Source organism: Ictidomys tridecemlineatus, chromosome 1 (genome assembly GCF_052094955.1).
Source record: "Ictidomys tridecemlineatus isolate mIctTri1 chromosome 1, mIctTri1.hap1, whole genome shotgun sequence".
In the NCBI taxonomy this organism is placed as follows: domain Eukaryota; kingdom Metazoa; phylum Chordata; class Mammalia; order Rodentia; family Sciuridae; genus Ictidomys; species Ictidomys tridecemlineatus.
Genome location: NC_135477.1, coordinates 161,178,990 through 161,198,839, shown reverse-complemented (window position 1 = coordinate 161,198,839; position 19,850 = coordinate 161,178,990). Strand labels below are relative to the sequence as shown.

At 34.7% G+C, this 19,850-nt stretch overlaps 1 protein-coding gene across 13 annotated transcripts in view; it reads right to left on the bottom strand.

The window, feature by feature from the left end:
- The window catches only part of Rapgef6 (Rap guanine nucleotide exchange factor 6), a 214,313-nt gene that overhangs the window by 9,678 nt on the left and 184,785 nt on the right, over positions 1 to 19,850 (bottom strand). For 9 of the 13 annotated variants that reach the window (XM_040271793.2, XM_040271794.2, XM_040271791.2 and 6 more), the window contains 5 exons: positions 17,374 to 17,497; positions 14,764 to 14,787; positions 10,820 to 11,040; positions 8,684 to 8,872; positions 5,834 to 5,968 (listed from right to left, as the gene is read on the bottom strand). In XM_040271793.2, the coding sequence (XP_040127727.2) occupies positions 5,834 to 5,968; positions 8,684 to 8,872; positions 10,820 to 11,040; positions 14,764 to 14,787; positions 17,374 to 17,497 (693 nt within the window). Of the gene's footprint in view, positions 1 to 56; positions 2,669 to 5,833; positions 5,969 to 8,683; positions 8,873 to 10,819; positions 11,041 to 14,763; positions 14,788 to 17,373; positions 17,498 to 19,850 lie in introns of all 13 variants that reach the window. The other 4 variants (XM_021733608.3, XM_021733609.3, XR_013439379.1 and 1 more) reach the window with 3 other exon arrangements.

The following is a 19,850-nucleotide window of genomic DNA, read 5'->3' as shown; positions in this document are numbered from 1 at the left end:
GAGGTAAGGGTGGAAGTCAGGACTACATTTTGCTTTTTCAAACTACATATACTTACCAAAGATGTTCTGGTTATGCCACCTAAGAAGTCTTGCTCCAAGTTGAGAATCACTGTTTCAGTATTTTATTTTTTTGTGATGCTGAGGATGAAACCCAGGAATTCCACATTCTAGGCAAAAGCTCTACTACTGAGCCATACCCCCAGTTCTGTTTCAACATCATTATTATTTTTTTCATGATTATTATTAATATTATTATTTATACTGGGGACTGAACCCAGAGGCATTCTAGCACTGAGCTATATCCACAATCCTTTTTATTTTTTGAGATAGGATCTTGCTAAGTTGCTGAGGCTAACCTTGAATTTATAATCCTCTTGACTCATCCTCCTAAGTTGCTGGGATTACAGGTATGCATCACCAAGCCCAGTCCTGTTTCCATATTTTTAAAGATTGTTTTGGATTGGACTTAATTATTATATACCTACTTTCCTTTTTTTTTCATTTCTTTGAAGAATATTCAACAGCTGAATACATAGATTTAGAAAAATATATAATGGAAAAAACAAAACAAAACAGTGACTACATGTTTTAAATTCTTCTGTGACTTACTGCATAGCAGATAGCCAGATTTTCTTTTATATTCTTTGGGTTAAAAAGGTAAGGATGGAATGAGGTAAAATCCAAAAACAAAGTTGAAAGGAAGTGACTCAACAAGGGGGCAGGTCTCTAGAAAGCAAACGGTATCTTCTTGTTCATGGAGTGAGGTTCAACAGGTATATGACCTTAGACCAATCCAACAGGATATGACCTTGGACCAATCCCTCAGGTATGTTACTAGCATTTTCAGAGCCTTAGCTTTCTTATACATACAGAGAGAAAGTCAACTACCTAAGCTCTAAGATCTTTTTCTGAATTAAAACTCTTGGGAGTTTATTCACCCATGATTGTAGTCATTCAAGAAAAAATGTGTTGTGCAATAATCACATTAATGGCCTCTTTAACTATTTCAAGGAGAAGTATCAAGTCCCAGGAAATGTAAAATTAACCCATGGCTTAGGGGCCCAAGAACCAGGTTAAGTCAAGACTCCTTAGTTGCACATCTTTGATCTTGAGGATCATTGTTATTTGCTAATGCCCATAAACTGATCAATTTTCAAGAGGATCAATAAAATGGATATGGTAAATAAAATAAAAAAATAAAAAAACTTCCTTAAAAGAAAAATCATTGCTCTTTTATTCTTGGAACACACTTGACTTACTTTTAAAAAATAATTTCATCCTTGTTTGTTAGTTGTTTCTCAAATATAATGTATTTCAAGAATCACCTGGAAAGCTTACTAAGATACACATTCCCATGCCCACTTCTGGCAACTTATGAGGTCTGGGATGGGGCATAGTAATATCTTTTTTCTTTTTGGTACTGGGAATTGAATTTAGGGGCACTTCACCACTAAGCCACATCCCTAGCCCTATTTGGTATTTTATTAGACAGGGTCTCACTGAGTTAGTGCTTCACCAAATTGCTGAGGCTGGCTTGAACTTTCAATCCTCCTGCCTCCATCTCCTGAGCCACCGGATTACAGGTATACGCCACTGCACTTAGCTTATTTATACAGTTTTAAACAAGTTTCCCAAATGACTTTGAACCTACTGTTAGATCATCTCCTCCTTTCACAATCAGAGATATGTGAAAGACAGATAATACAAAAAATGGATGTGAAAAAGATTCAATTTCTTGCCTCCTAAAAACATCTTTGTCCATTAGCTTATAATGCTGTAGGGAGTACTAAGATGGCAATAAAATTCTCTAAGGCAAAGAGAGATAACTATCAGATAATTAAAAAAAGATAATCAAATCAGATTTTTACCAGGGGTTTTATGGCGAAAATGAACACTAATTCCTGAAAAGCTTCTATATTTATTTCGCTCACAGACCCAGCTGTAGGAAATAAAGCCAACTACAGAAAACAAGAGTATAACATTTACTAACTCAATACATTAGTAAAATAATAGGCACAAATAAGGCACTTTAAATCAAGATTACTTTGTTGTAAGAGGACCTGTAATACTAATCATAAAATGCTTATTAATAGCATCTTACTAAGTTGTCTCTCCAAGTGGCTTAATTTAAGCTACATTTACATTAATAACTGAAAACAAATTTAACACTGTAATAAGGAACTTCGTCAGAGTGTCTTCCTCCTTTTAGACTTGAATCGCGTATGGAAGCAGTTTAAAATATTACTGTTGCCTCGGCTATTTGAATTGAAGATGTCACTCCCTTTCTCATCTTTGATGTTGCTTCCAACATCCTTCACTTTCTCACAGCTGTCTGTAGCTTGATTGTGATCTGCGTCCTCTTTTTGGCTGTTGACTAGTCTCTCCCTTGAAAGAGTTCTTTCCCTAAATCTTCTAAACGGGGATGTCATTCTTTTTCTGGTTGTGTTCTCACAACTTGTCCTGTCTCTATTCTCCTCAGTGGCCTTCTTGATCCTGTCTGTTCTTTTGGCTGTGCTCCTGGTAATCTGAAGGATTTTCTTTTGCAAGTAAACCCCACCTATTCCGGGGCAGTTCTGGCCACTGATCTCGGTGCTGGACTCACAGGGAGGGGATGAGCAAGGCCCCGAGAGGCGCAGGAGGATGCTGTGATCAGATATGATACTGCCAACTGGAGGGAGAAATGCAAAAACCCTGACATGGTCAATTAATTCTTTCCAATTAATCACAATCAGTCTACTAAAAAATTTATTATCTTGACAACATCTGCAAAATGGAAATCTAGCAAAAATATGTTTAACGCATAAAAAATGTATTATATAGCATAAACACATTGATATTATAATAAGACAGAACATAGGAGAAAGATTATCTTGATCAGAACAGGCTGATGGTAACAGTGTTGAGAGTAAACCAAGGTGGTCAAATCATCAGAAAATATATGACTAGAGTAACAGGTAACCAGAACTATTTCTCAAAAGAAATTATGCCTGTCTAGAATTTTCCAGCAGATTTTACTAAGAAAAAGCTTAGTAAAAACCAAATGGGACACAAAAATAATACATATCAACACGTATATTTACAAAGCATCATTTCTGATGCTGCTGTGGCTCTAAGGTGGAGAGGTTGCCTTTCTTAAGTGCTGAGGAAGATTATATAATGCTTAAAGTCTCTTGACTTCCCTCTTTTAAAAGTGCTTACTTGTTTAACTTCTTCTTACGAAAATATAAAACAGAATTATTTTCTAAATTGTTAGAAAACAACTAATTTCAAGCCAGGCATGTAATCCCAGCTACTCAGGAGGCTGAGGTAGGAGGATCACAAGTTCAAAGCCAATCTACGTAAATTAGCGAGGATGTAGTTAAGCAGTAGAGTACCAGTGAGTTCAATCCTAGCACAAGGAAAGAAGGGGAGAAAAACAGAAAACAAATAATTCCAGAATCGAGATAAAACTAAGAACGGATCCTAATAACATATTTAGTGTAATGAATAATTGGCAAAAAACTGTCTATGGAAATATCATATTCAGTTGAGCGAGTTATTTATATGTGTGTGTACGTGCGTGCATGTGGTGTGTGTGTACTGGAGACTGAACCAAAATATTTTTTATTTTGAAACAGGGTCTTGCTAATTTGCATAGGACCTCACTAAGTTGCCAGGGCTGGCTTTGAACTTGTGATCCTCCTGCCTCAGCCTCCCTAGCTGCTGGAATTATAGGCAGGTACCACCATGCCTGAGTTTTTTTTTTTTTTTTTTTAATATTTTTTTAGTTGTCGGTGGGCACAATACCTTTATCTTTATTTATTCATATGTGGTGCTGAGGCTTGATTGAACCCAGTGCCTCATACACACTAGGCAGGTGCTCTACTGCTGAGCCACAACCCCTGTGCCTCAGTTGAGGTTTTGACAGAGCATATGTAACAACAAACTGAAATAATGCTCAAGAGAATTTCTTCAGGATTCTAAATATGATTATGACAGGTTTACAAACCTATAAATATCATAGTCAACTCTCAGCTACACACTGAAAGATAATCCAGAAAAGACCTTTCTATTTCAATGGTGAGAGTGGATTTTCTGCTGGGAATAAGGCCAATGGGGGTATTCCTGTTCCTGATATTTCTTCCCCCAAGTTATAGTCAGGCATAAAGCATATAGCTTTCTGCTTATAGAATTTTCTAGTCTGAAATGGACTTCTGAATAGCTTCCAAAAGGGATGAGGGATGTAAAGTGCTCTTTCAAGGGTATTAGCACACAGGCACTGTTTATGAGGATTATTTGGCTGCAGGCGCTAATGCCAGATCTGACCAAGGCACTCTGGATGGGGCAAGGGAGAAAAGGAGATGGGATCAGGTCTATGTGCCTCAAAAAAAAAAAAAAAAAAAAATATCATGCATATGTCACAACAGGATGAGAAATATGTGTTTATAAACACAACTATTGTATATATGCTGCTTATATGTTCTGATTTTCATGAAGCTTTCCCTGGTAAAATCTGAATGAAAATTCTAGCCAGTTTCAGCTATGTGAGAAAGGGCAGGTGAGTAATGAAGCTATGTTGCCCTGGATTGGCAGCAGGGAAAGAAAAGAGACACTACTTTTTAGCACATATGACTTTATAAATATTATTACCTTTAAACCTTGGAGGACTCTGAAATAGATGGTCTTTCCCCTGTCTTTCAGAGAGAAAACCTGACTCTATAAATAAGTTATACATTGTAACACAGATATAGCAGGGGACAGAATCAGATTCAACTCAGATCTGACATCATTGCTACATAAGGTGGCAAAAATAAGAAAAAGCCCTGAAGAATGAGATGTAATTCAGAACATGGGAGCTGAGGCAAAGTCTGGAAGCTTCTCCCTCCTGCTAGAATTAACAAACTTGTCTCCCCCTCTGCTTATATGCCATCTTAAGCTGTAATTACTTAAAGATTCTAATTCTTGTATATCTGTAAAGATCCCAGTATTAGGGAGCTTTCTTCCAGGGTACAAACAGAGGGTACAGGGGCCAATGTAAGAAATACACACTCTATCTAGAATGCTACATGTGCAGTTAACATGAAATGGAATCTCCATAGGTACAGTTCAGGCTAGCCAAGAAAAGCTCTGGTCTCAATTTCTTTTTAGTATAAAAACACATGTAAAAGAACAAGAAGGATGTCAGATTTTTTACCTCGTTAGGTTCTGTATAAGTATAAATGTAAAATCTATAAAGGTATCTGATCTAAATCTTGATTCATAAAAAGGTAATATGCTATTGCTAAAAAAAAAAAAAGAAGTCACCTTAAATATCTGTTTCTTTTTCTACATCTTGGTTAAAAATATTATTGTAGATATTTTTATTGGCAAATGCTCCAATAAAATGTTTTAATACTGAAAATTTAGAAAGTAATATCAAGAACTGGCACAGATCAAAAAACCTGTGACTTCTGCCTTTATTTTTATCTATGCTTGCTCTCTGTCACAGAAATTAAAACCACCCTCTGAATTCTGGAGTCCCAGTTACATGATGTATAACAATTGAAAAGTTGTTTGAATAATTCAATAAGAAATAGCAAAGTTCAAAAAGTAACTCTTAGCAGTTATACTTTTCTTTTTTTTTTAACTTGTAGTTGGTTATAATACCTTTATTGTATTTATTTATTTTTTATGTGGTGTTGAGGTTCAAACCCAGGGCCTCGCACTTGTTAGGCGAGCGCTCTACTGCTAAGCCACAACCCCAGCCCACAGTTACACTTTTCTATTATTCATTTATTTATGGACTAAAAAGCAAAATATGTGCTAGAAAGTGTTGTTCAGTTTAACAAGAACAAGCCTGAAATGTCTGTCTTACCTTTTCGAGGGGAACCTTGAGGAGATGCAGGAGGACTAGAATGTAAAGATGATGCCACAGACACAGTGTCTTCTGTATGTTTCTTACCACTTATTTCTTCGGTTGGTCCTAAAACTTTCTGAGGTAAACTTGAACCTAAGAATAAAATCAAAGAAGTGCATAAGTCCCATTTTACAATTTAAATGTCTGTAGATGCCTAATTCACTACATAACTAAAGCCATGATGCACAATGGCTAGTACAGTCAACTGAAATGTGTAAATAACAAACGAAGACTAAATGACTGGATAATGGCATACAGATAGTCTCACCTCTAGTTTATTTGTTCAAATTCAGCTGGTCATAGATCAGTTTATAATAAAAAGTTTGCTTTGTGGCAGAAGAGAAATCAATTTTTACTTATGCTTGCTCTCTGTCACAGAAGTTAAAAACCACCCTCTGAATTATGAATAAAGTGACCCACCCCTCACAATTGACACACCTGTTTGAAATCTTAAAGGGAAGACATGGATTCAAACTCTTCCCTCCCCTCTAGAGGTGGCCTCTCCAAGTCAGAGTGAGGCATTGGTCAGGGGCAGTGTAGGAATGCTGGCACTGGCACTACCTGTGGTGCATCTGTGCTGAGGGTATACAAAAGAAGCTGCAGGGCTGCCAGTCTAGCCCTTTCAAGAGCACTAAATTCACTCTCCAGGAGAGAAGTAAACAACAGAAAGAATCATGAATTCATAGAAAAATAATATGGAGCCTAGTGGAAATATTCTATCATTACCCTATCTAATAGCTAGCACTGTTTAGTGAGGGTTAAACCAAAATGCTTTCAATATACTGACAACTGACTTTTCCAATGTGGTCTTCTCTAAGAAATGTCAAAGAACTACTGACACTGTTCTTAACCAGCAGAGTAAACACAACTTTGATGAGAATATGGCCCAGTAACAAGCAGCTTTTGACAATGAAAACACTTTAATCACACTATATCCTTACTACTTGAATATAGTTTTAATATACAATATATTTAATCCATAAATACCAGCAATATTATTAGGGAGGGAATGAGAGGGAGGGGACATACCCAGTATACATAGTGCTGTCTCTCAGGTGCTAATATCCAAGTTAAACAATGAAAGCAAAATTTGTCCCTCCCTTTCCCTTACCAAATTTATCAGTTTTGCATCCAATTCTTTTTATTCCTGCAGCCACTAAACTAGTCTAGGTCCTGAGCAATTTCCAGTAAAATGTTACATCAGCTATCCATTCAGGCTTTCTACCTCAGATCTTGCTACATTCTCTACTATAGTCTATTCTCATCATAATTTGTACTATAACTTCAACGTGTTCAAATTTCTTTAATGGCTTCTCAATCACAACTTGCCTTTAGCATAGCAAATTATAATTTTGACACATTAATGAGTTTGATTCTCAGTAAGAATAAAATACTACCTTTCTTATAGGTTATTATAAAGAATAAATGAATGTATGGTCAGTAAAGCACTGTGAACTGTGCCTCAAACTCCCTAAATGCTAACTGTCAACTTTAGTTACTATTTTCTTTCAATACTCTGCATGAAATTTGCAGCCAGTCAGCAAAGCACTTGTAGCTCCTTGCAGACACTAAGCTGTTTCCTTTGCTTGAAGCAACTTTTCTGAAACCTTCCCCTAATTACTTCCTTCCTCATCAATGTCTTGAGGTTCTGCTTAAATCTTATCTCCAAAAAGCTTTCTTTTGAAGCCCCGCCTTTTCACTCCTGCTAAAGGTGCCTCTTATTTTTCCTTTTATATGTTCTGTATTTACCTCCTGGCATAACAATAAACAAATACTGAAGTATCTGGGAGTCTCTATATAAACCAGACTGAAAATCTGGCACGGGAGGGGGCATTTCTTTTTTTATTTTCAACTTTGTAACTCAAATAAAATGAAATTAAATTCACAAACTTCTATTTAATATGTATTATATATAATGTCTAGATTAAAGTAATAATTTTAGGAATCAAATTTAATGTAGCTTCCCACCTAAAAGCTGAAATAGCGATAAACAATAAAAAAGTAATTTGGATAATGTCTACATGGCCTAAAAATGGCAAAGAAATGTGGAAATTATACAAATATATATTTATATACACACACACACAGTTTTTTTTTTCTTCTTCTTTCTTTTCCTCTTCTGTTTCTTTGTTACCAGGGACTGAACCCAAGGTCACTTAACAATTGACTACATCCCCAGCCCTTTTTATTTTGAGATAGGGTTTCACTAAGTTGCTGAGGCTGGCCTTCAACTTTTAATCCTTCAGCCTGATGCTCTGGAGTCACTGGTATTACAGGTATGTGCCACTGTGTCTGGCTGGCTGTCACAGTTTTTGTAGGTCACACCTGTAGCTGGTATTTTATTAAATACATCTTTTAATGCAGTAAGCCTTTGATGTATTGCCCAGGGTTTGATGCAAATACTCAAGATATATTACTATAAGTTTTTTTGGGGTGATAAACAGATTTTAGTTTTATAGGAATTCCAAGGCCAGCATTTAAAACATGTACACTGGGGCTGGGGTTGTAATTCAGTGGTAGATTACTTGCTCCTCATGTGTAAGGCACTGGGGCAAAAATAAAGGTATTGTGTCCATCTACAACTAAACAAAAACAAAAACAAAACCTAAGTATGCTATCATCAAATATCTCTAGGGAAAAATCAAACAGAATACACTTAAACTGGTATTCTTTTTATCCTTTTAATTGATTCATTAAGAGATGATATTACACAACTTACAATAGCTCATCTTCTGAGCATTTGTAATTGTCACTTTAAACCCCCTGGAATTTAATTAAATGAATATAATACTAATTGTGAATACTTACTCAATGTAGGGTCTCTTGCTTGTCCCTTCTTCCTGATGGGGTGCAAATTAACAGCTGGTACCTGAAGAACCTGGCTTACTCTGTGGGACTGATGTAAATGGGCTTTAGCTGTTTGGCCAGCTGACCTCAGAGGCACTGGAGACATTTCAGATGACTTGGCAGATCTTTTCTCACTTAAATTCTTGGTCACTATAGGAGAGGAAAAAAAAAAAAAAGGTAAGTGAACTTCTTTTTTAGGCAAGGATATTATTACCACAGGCAACAATAAGTGGCCTATTAAATACCACTAATTTTTAGCACAAAAATAAAATGTTTTAAACTACCTTTCATAAATTTCTTGACTTCAAGCCATTCTCCATACAATGGCAAAATGTTTCAACCAAATGAAAATCTGATCATATCACTTTCTTTCTCCATATGTCCCTGTATACAACTTTATATGCCTTCTCACTGTTCACAGGATAAAGGCCCAAAGCCTTACAACATGGCCTTAAAAGACCCTGCATGATTTAGCCACCCACCCTCTTTAACTGTGTGCCTTTCTTTTCCTCAGCCCTATACTCTCTAGATTCCTATTAAAATAAATTATTTAGTTTTCTAGACTGGAAAACTCCCTTCCACTATGTAACACTTGGTGCATCTTTCAGATGAAGATGCACTTGCTCAAAAACCCAGGGAACTTTGACTTAAGAAATGAAAGAGCTGCTCCTTTGCATATAATCAATACCATAGTCTAAAGGATATTCTTTCTTCAGGCAGTGCTTCTATTTATTTATTTATTTACTTATTTTGTAGTGCTAGGGAATGAACCCAGAGCCTTATGCATGCCAGGAAAGCACTTTATCACTAAGCTATATCCCTAGCCCCATGCAGTACTTTTAATCCTTCACTCAGTTATTCAGGATGGTTTTATGTAGGTAGGTATAACCTTAGTACTTCATAATATGTTTGCTTTAAATATCAGGATAAAAGCAAATAGATGTTTAAAATGTCCCAGCATAGATGTAATAGTTAGTAATTATGCTTTTATTATGAGAGCCTAGTGAATATTTTGGGTGATAAACATCAGGGAACATGGCAGAAAGCTAAAACACAGGGACTCCTGGGGACAATAAACACTGGCTCATCAACGAATTGATCCTAAAATGTAATTTTTGAGTTAGAGCTTTGAAACACATTCTACCTTTCTCTCAACACTATATCAGTTCTTGATTTCACTAACATACATGGTTTGTTATTTATACTTAATTTTTAAAAGGTCAGCATTAAGTGGGAAATCAAATTCCTTATATGTATAATTTTTTTTCAAAAGGAACCAAAACACTATGTATAATAATAATAATAATAAAATTTTTAAAAAAATTCAGCATAGGGCTTGAGAGTGTGGCTCTGTGGCAGAATACCTGTTTGTTAAGCATGCCAGCATGGTTGGCAGGAAGGGGTTGTTCAATATTGAGGACAGAATCTCTTTTTCCATTGTATTTTCTAGATATTATCAGAATATGCCTGGCTTTTTCTTGTTTTACCTGACACCTTCCAAACTCTATTATCTCTAATGTTTGAATCAGATTTCTTATATTTTCTAATTGACAAATTATATAATTATAATACCCATTAAATAAAAAAGTAAAAATTTCACCCTTCATTTTAAGCTCAATGCAAAAATGTTCTCAAACAAAAAGACTCTTCTGTAAGGCTCCAAGTTTTACAAGATGTCTTTATAAAGCTGCTTTTCTTTTTTTGGTACTGTGAATTTGACTCAGGAGAATTTAATCACTGAGCTACATCCTCATTCCCTCACCTCCTTTTAAAGTAATTTTGAGACAGTGTCTCACTAAGTGGCTAAGGCTGGCCTTAAATTTGCAATCCTTTTGCCTCAGCTCCTAAATTGCTGGGATTACAGGTGTGTGGCACTATGCCCTGCTTTATAAAGCTTCTTAAAGAATAACAAATTATCCCTCTCTTTCTTGCATATCAGGGATGAATAAGATTCTGGATCTGATTAACAGAATTACATGATGTTTAGGGTATGTCAGTACAAAGTTAATTTTCCTGGAACTTCAGCATAATTCTGGGGAACCAACTATCTATTTTGTTATCCTCTGTGGTATCATATAAATGAAAACTTGTACTCACAGGTACCATATCCAGGCTCCCACTGCAATGACATCATCTGGAACTTCTCCTCATCTGTCTCTACATCAAGACTAGAAAGATACTGCTTTACTTTCCTTGCCATTTGGGCATCCTCATACAGCTTCTTGGCATTGAGCAGAGAGCTGCGGCGTGTCCTTTTTTTGTGAGCACCTCCCTGAACATCCAGCATGTTTGAATTTGTGCTGCCTTGACTGAGTGACCTGTAAGAGGATAGAAATCAAAATAAGGGGTGGTAAAGATGAGAATTAAGCACAGAAGAATGAAGATTAAAAGATTTTGCTCTGTTAATGCTATTGCATGCTGACATAAATGAGTTAAAAGATGAAGAGCATTAATGCAAAGTAATTTGGCACATATGGCGATTTTCTGAATAAAGAATAAGATTTGATAAAATGCAAATTTCAAAAGAATAAGATACCAACTCCTCCCTACGAAATATATTCTATCAGACCTGTGTTTGTGCCTATGTAACCATGGTACAACTGTGACAAGAAAAAGCATTCCTTTGGCCCTAGAAGCCATCCACACTCTGGAGATATGGCAAGAGTCTGGCAATACAAGACTATCATCTATCAGATATCTGCATGAAGGTTCTCCCATAAGGAAGTTTCTAGAGCAGTTTTGCTCATCTGTGCTACTCTGGACACACGGACATGCTATTACAATCACCATTCCTGTCTAGAACAGGATTACTTTGGGCATGCTGTCCAATTTTACTAGTAAGATATTAGCTGAAAATAACAGCATTTTATTCAATTCAGAATAGAGATCAGAAATGTAAAAAAATTTTCAATATTTCCTCTCATATATGGAATAGTTAGTCAATATTTGGGTTTAAGGAAGGGGAATCTGAAATTAACTTTTGTAATGCTGCTAAATGTGATGGAACTGCAAGTTGAGTAAAAACAACTACAATTCAAATAACCTGCACTTTCACCCAACTCGACTGTTTGTCAAGCATCCTTTAACAAGACTAGCAAAAACAAGGTTCTTGAATGATTTTTATTTAAAAGCAGCTGCTGTTCTAAATCAAGAATACCCATTCATTTTCTAAATTTGCCTCATATTTACATATAAGTATTCTAAATACACAGATCACAACCATACAACAATTTGTTCTTTAGTGCTCACATACTTAAATTAGGTGAAACAACTAAAATAGTGTTATGACATTTTTAAAAAAATCACATTTTAAGATCTCTTGAAATAGGGGTATATTAAGATTTGATGACAACTTACAATTGCTGCTGGTTAGGCAGAAACTGTTGATGTAGTCATCACTACTTTAAAGTGATACTACTTAAAGTGATGCAGAAACCTTAAAACTTGCAGAATGATTTGGAAGAGAGCATATTGATATGAGTAAATTACCATTTCAGATTCCAGGGAGCAAATGATTATAAAGAGAGTAAATTTGACAATTTCAATAACATTCCCAAAGGTGTCAAAAGGTGGCTAGCTCTAATTACTTGCAAAGCCAGCCTCAGAACCCAATATCAGGAGCTTGCATTATGCCATATTTTTAAGATGGTGGATTATCAATACACTGGATGGCACAGAAGACAAGACTGTGTGCATTTGAGTCTCTGTATACTGCAGAAAACTCAGAAACTAATGACTCTAAAAGTGTTTAAGAAGATTCACGTTCTGAATATGAAGAAATTTTATAAAGATCTAAACCAATTTATTTTGCTTGTTTTCCTTTTTATATATACACAATAAGGTTAATGTAATAAAAATTCAAACCTAAGTTCACAGACTTATGAGAGATCTTTCAATAGCATGAAGCAAAATTTTGGTAACAGGATAAAGCAGTGAGCTAGGGATTGGGGGATTGGCAGCACAGGGGGATTGAATCCAGGGACACTTGACCACTAAGCTATATCCCCAGCCCTTTTTATTTTGAGACAGAGTCATAAGTTGTCTAGGGTGGTCTTGAACTTGTGATCTTCCTGCCTCAGCCTTCTGAGTAGTTGGGATGACAGGCATATGCTACCACACTTGACCACTGCAATGATTTTCTTGTCAACTGATAAAACTTTGGATTCAAAGAAATGAAGTAAAATTCAGTCCTAAAATTTAGTAACAAGTTTCAATATACTAATATTTAATAATTTTAAAAGAAAGAGAGGGTAGATAAAAATTCAGGATAGATAAAAAAAATTTTTTTTTTCTTTTGTGGAACGGGGTATTAAACCCAGGGTCTCGCACATGCTAAGCAAGCACTCTAGCAATGAGCCAAATTCTCCATCCTTTTAAAAACTATTTTAAGACAGGGTCTTGTCAGGTTGCCCAGGCTGGCCTCAAACTTGTGATCCTTCTGTTGCAACCTCCTAAAGTAGTTGGGATTATAGGAGTGCACCACTATGCCTGGCAGTATAGATAACAAAATTCTAAAAAAGAAAACACTGTAATAAATGACAGTGTCTTCCACACTATTTCCAAAACAGGAAATACTGATGTAAAATGAAAATATCTGTTTGTAAGCATCAACTATCATACAATACAAATCCTAAAACTGAATAAAAAGTGAATGTATTAAATCATTAATCACCTCAAAAAGCCACTATGATTGTCCAAGTATTATTCTTTAAAATATTAATATCGGGTTAGAAGAGACAGAAAAGACTAAGACATAAATGTATGATATGGAAGAAATACACAAGAAACACAGAAAAGGAAGGAAGGAAGGAATGAAGTACAGGAAAGCCAAATTTGCTAAGCTTTAACAGAAAACAAAACCACAAATAAGACACAATACTGAAGAAAATGGCTCACAAAATAATTCTTCTTACATGTAATAAAAAATCTAACTTCTTGGTTCACTAGTATTAAGAAAATTCTTCTTATATAATTCTTTCACCCATAAAAGTCATCTCTCTTTTCATCTAAAAATGAAAGGACTAAGTGCATGATATATAAAAACTTTAACAATTTACGATTCTAAACGAATATCTACATATGTAGAAGTATAAAAAACAAAAAACAAAAGGTGTTTTTTATTCTAACAGTTTTACAGAGAGTTAAGAAAGTCTTTTAGCAAAACTGGTAGAAATTTAAAATGATTTTCAATCAGTGTTGGAAATCTCAGGTGTAAATGGCTTGGAAGAATTAAAATCAGGTTCTAGTTTTATTGCATAATATAGCTTGAATAAAGATTGCCTCTTTTTGGAAAAGTGATGAAAAATGCAACCTTCACAAACAGTTCTCATCCACTTTTATACCACTGACATGATATGTTTACTTTAAAAAAATACTTATTTTTTACTTTTAGGTGGACACAATGTCTTTAATTTTATTTTTATATGGTGTTGAGGATCGAACCCAGCGCCCCGTGCATGCCAGGCAAGCGTGATACTGCTTGAGCCACATCCCCAGCCCCAAATGTTTACTTTTATAAAATAAAATATGATAATGAAGAAAAAATGTGGTGTGGAGTCAGAATGCCTAGGTTTGGATTCACTATCAATGAGTTATAAAACTGGGCAATTCCATCTTCCTCATCTATACCATGGGAATAACATCTACTCAAAGGATGATAGGAGAATTAAACAGCTAATTCATTTAGAAAACTTAGAACAACGTGTGGCACATGGGAAATATATAACAAATATTCACTACCATCCTTGTCTTTATCATCATCTATGAGATCCTGCTAAATTAAAAAAAATTAAAATGGGCTTATAGAACATCAATAATGGAAAAGTAAAATCAGTAAACAAATACATAAAAAAAATACAAAAAAACCCTAAAAAGTTCTATCACTACGTTCACCTTGTTAGCAAAAGGCATTTGTCAGGAATGTAGGTTGACAGAGTTAATAGAACACATGCTGTTTTATATGCGTGCATTAATGAAAGGGATGCATTATATGTTAAGAGTTGTACAACCTTCATTCCAGTTGTGTTCATCTCTACACTTACCCCAGACTCCGCCACCTCTTCTTCCTGTAAGCAAGAGCCACAAACATTGAAGCATGTGTTTGAACAGGAAAGCACAGAAACAGACAACAGTTGAAAGTCAGAAAAACTATGTAGACAGGGTAGAATGGAAATATTTAACCAGGAAAAAACTGTAGCTTAATGGTAAAATGACTTTAAGGAAATGCAAGGGTTTGAGTTATGATACGTCCAGAAGGCCAAAAGAAACCCCATGATGGATTTAAAAAAAAAAATTTATTTTTTAGTTTTAGGTAGACACAATATATTTTGTTTTTATGTGGTGCTGAGAATCGAACCCAGTGCCTCACACATGCTACGTGAGCGTGCTACCACTTGAGCCACATCCCCAGCCCCCCCATGATAGATTTTTAAAAAACAACTTAGTATATGTGTATGTATGTATTTTGGTACTGGGGACTGAACACAGGGGTGCTTTATCACTTAGTTACAACCTCAGTCCTTTTTATTTTTTATTTTGAGACAGGGCCTCACTGAGGGTGAGGGTCTTAATAAATTCATGTAGCAGTTTATTATAAGAAGCTTAAATGAAAATACTTACTATAAATTTTGAGTTAAAAGTTTTTAAGGAAAAAATCTTGAAGTATAAAATTTGTGAATGTGATTTTGAAAATATTTTTTAAGCCATTCATTAAGTGACAGAATGAAACTACAAGGAATATTAACAAACAATTCTTTTCTATGTACAGAAATTTCTCTGATGAAGTATTTTATAAGAAATTGTAAAGAACAGTTGGCCAACAAATCCAACTTAAAATATAAGTAAAAATGTATCAGTGAAATCTTACCATATTGTATATCTTTATGCTATTGTTCAAATAAAGACAGTGTTTTTTTAAATTCAGCAAACTGATGATTACTACTGACAGACAAATAAAACCGATTCAGGAAAAATTCAGTCCAATGTTTACAGTGATATTTTCCCTCATTTCTTATTCTACTCAACCCAGGCTATCCCCACCCCCACCTCAAACAGCCAGGTTTATTAATTTTCACATCAGTTTTTTCCCCCTCTTTGCCCATTTCTGAGGCACAGATGGTAGTTGGTATATTATCAACTGGTCTGGCAGGGACACAAATTCATTACATAGTCAGGGACCAGAGTGGTAACATATGAGTGAATGGAGTTCCATATAAGACAATAGGGAATGTGAAGACCACTGTACAAGGACATGCAACAAAAATAAAAACAAAACAAGCGAACAAGCCCTCCTCCAGGTTTGCTTTGGTTCCTGGTTCTTATTGTTTTCTGCTATCACATTGTTGAGCAATGACATCTCTTATATGTATTGGTCTCAAGTGGCAGAAAAGGGATGGAAATTGGGAAGAGGAGATTAGGCACACTCATTCCTCCTCCACATATTGAGGATCTCTAAATTAGAGAAACCATCAGATTAACTACTCACAAAAACAGACTCCTGAACAGTGATGTGAATAAGCAAAAAAACAATCGTGACACACACTGGTTTGTTGGGTTACATAAACTCCAAATGTTTTTTTTCTTTTTCTTTTGGGGATTGAACTTAGGGAACTCTACCCCTGATATACCAGGGGTAGAGTTCCCTAAGTTATATATATCTATATATCAGGGGTAGAGTTTTTAAAATTTTTAAATTTTGAGATAGGGTCTTGCTAAGTTGCTCAGGCTAGCCCTGAACTTGAAATCCTTCTGTTTAGCCTCCCAATTAGTTAAGATGATAGGTGTGCACTATGGCACCTGGCTTTTCAACTCTGGTTTTTAAAGTACCAAGCATTTTTGTTTCCTTAGCAGAATATATATTTTTTAAATATTAGGAATTAGTTGGCATCTGTAAATTATTCCATTTTCTAATGCTCTAAACACAGAAAAGAAAATCAGACCAAAAATTAAAACTGTAATGTCTACTTATACCCTGAAAATTATAAAAATTACTAGGAGCAGCTTAACAAAGTACTTTCTATAAACTACATAGCAATTCGAAGAAGCCTTTGTTATTACATTAAAAATGAATTTAAAATGCATTCATAGAAGATCAGATAATAAAGAATATAAATATTTTCCATTTTTAATAAAGATGAAGAATGATTAAATTTGCACTTTCTAAATTATGTTAAAGGATGTACATACAAATAAAAAACGGCATTATTAACCTGAACAAAGGAACGTATGTTTTTTAAAAAAATATAAACAATTACTTTTAAAAATATTCAGTAAAAAAAGAGATAATTAATACATTACAGATTAGGTTTGAAACTATTCATCCTGTATGATAATTTCAGTGAAGATCAACAATGCGTTTGCTTATATTTTAAAAAAATTACAACAATGTAGAACTATCCATATATTCAAAAAAGAGAGAAACTAGGGGTTTAAATTTTAGCAAATTACATAAAAACTGCTTTGAGCTTTACATTCCTCAGATATGAAAGCAAGGCTAATACCACCTACCTGTTAGGGTTACTGTGATAAACAATTACTTGAGATTGGCACTTGTAAAGAACTTAGTGCAGTGCACAAGAAATGATAAATATTATGATTATTATTATTATCACCCTTGATGCTACCCAATAACACTTCACATTTCTGTGTTATACCTCTGTCGAAACATCATAGCTGGGTCCATATTAGCAGAAGTCATTCGAACAACTTGACGAATTTCCTTGGCAATCATTCTTAGCTTCTCGAAGTTTACTAAACCATCTACTTTGGAGTCATTTCCTATAGAATAAAAGTAATTTTTTTTATATCAAAGTAGCAAAAGTCAAACTGTTACTCTTGGAGAGTACAAATAAGAGCCTTCTTTATAAAGTATATATCTGTGGATGGCTCAATCACAATTACATGGAATGTACTACTGGGAGGAATTGTGTTCCCTATGGGAATAATGATTATGCTTATTAAATACATGATGAACTTTCCCTGGCTACTAAAACCACATTCAATTATTTTACAAGACCCATAAAATATGCAGTCATTCAAATCTGTATCTCCACATGCTTGCTTTGCTCATTTGCTTTTTTGGACATCAAGGACATAGCTTGAAAACTTAGGCTTTAGTCAGAGGGCACAAGGTCACCTTGGGCTTAATTAACTAAGCCTATAAGTTTTCTTTGGTTTACAATGTTTTGAAAATTGTTTAATGAATTATAATCCTTAAAAAAGACATCCCAAAGGAATGTGAGATGGGAGATTACATGATGTTGGGTTTGTTTTCCCAAGTAGCAATACTTAAAACAAAGAAAGGTATATGCTTTTCAGTCTGGCATCCAACTTTCCTTTCCCAGAACATGATTTATAATCATGAACTCAAATTTCCCTGCTCATAATTTTCATTATTTTTGTTTTGCTTAATAGTTCTCTGAGGAAAAATGTATCTGATTTAAAAAATAATCTACTTTTCTCTGAAGAGATTAAATTATGAGACAAGACATAGTTCATTTACTGTCTTATCTAACTTGTAGTGAGAGGCAAAAACAATGCTCAAAGGGTAATCTTTCTGCTCACAGTGGTTCTTTTTTTTCTTTAAAAAAATCTGTCTTTAACAATGTAACCCCATTTTTCTCCCATGGAAATCCCTGAGGTGCTGCTGTGTAACTACATAGGTGTGGAACTCATCACAGTAAAGAGCACTTAATACGTTAAAAAGATGAATTTTCAGGGTCTCAAAAAGAGTTGGTAACCAAATAATCATCAAAAACTCTCAAGTTACATAAATCTGAGGGAAAATGTCCAAAGAAGGATATTAGAAGCCTATGGCACTTTTGATTTTTTTAAATGATAAAAGAGTGATGAATTTAGGCAGTTTAGAACAACCTTACTATTGAGAACAATTAGAAAGTTGGACAAATATAAAAACTATCTGAATGTTAAGAAGGCAGTGAAGATCTGCAGAGTATGGCATTTGCCAGTGCTTGCTCCTAAATGTACTTGCTGATTTTAGAAGAGGGGGATGATGAGAAGAACAACAAACACACAAACAAACAAAAACAATAACCAAAAATAAAATTAAAAAAAAAAAAACCGAGTAGAGTCACCCTGCTTTTTGAGGTAAGATAGAAGCAACTAAGTCCAGTTAAACCTCCAATATTTTGAGTTAGAATTCAGAAAAAGTCCTATATCCTGGGATGGAGGATGAACCAAATGTAGACTGAAATAATAGTCTGGTGTTGAATTCTCTCTAAATCTGAAAATGGATAAAACACTGAATTTAGCTGTGCACACTTAATCCTCTTTGAAGGAATGAAACATTGTTCAAAACCCTCAGATTTTGGGAGATTTTAAAAAATTCTATATCTATATTGTTTTTAAAAAACAAAACAAAACAAAACACCCCCCACAAAACAACAACAACAAAACAAATAAAAAAACACATGGTACATTAGGAGAAAAAAATAACATGATTGAGTGAAAGAAGAAAAAGACACCAGAAAAAAGACCCACAGGGATCCAGACTGTAGAGCAATCAGAAACAAACTAACTCAAAAAAGGCAAGAGAAATTGTAAAACTAGAACATACTGAATCAAACCCCAGAAACCTGAATTAGGAAATCTATGAGGGATTAAACACAGTTGAAGAGAGAAGAAACTGGAAAACAGGGTGAAAGAAAATATTTAGAATGGGGCACGGTGAGAAACAAAACAAAACAAACACACAGATAAAAGAGTATAAGATAATAGGGGAACAAAGATCAGGTTTAAAACAGGTAAAATCAGAGTTTCTAATAAAAAGACAAGAAAAGAGCAAATAAAACATATGAAGACAGTGTTACAGAGAATTTTTCTGAAACTGAGGAAAAATACCAAACCATATATTTCAATGTGTCCTATAAACACCAGTGAGAATTAAAGACAATGAAATGTTATTTTAAAATGTTGAAAGATGGTAGCTGCCAAAGATACAGTTCTGAAAATTTTAGATAAACAAAAATTAAAAGATTTCCATCACAAAAGACCTGTACCTAAGGGAATGTTAAAAAGTGTTCTACAGGCCAAATACAAACAAAAACTAACCAGACAAAAAGTACCCCAAACAAACAACAAAAAAAGAACACCTAACCATATGAAAACTTTG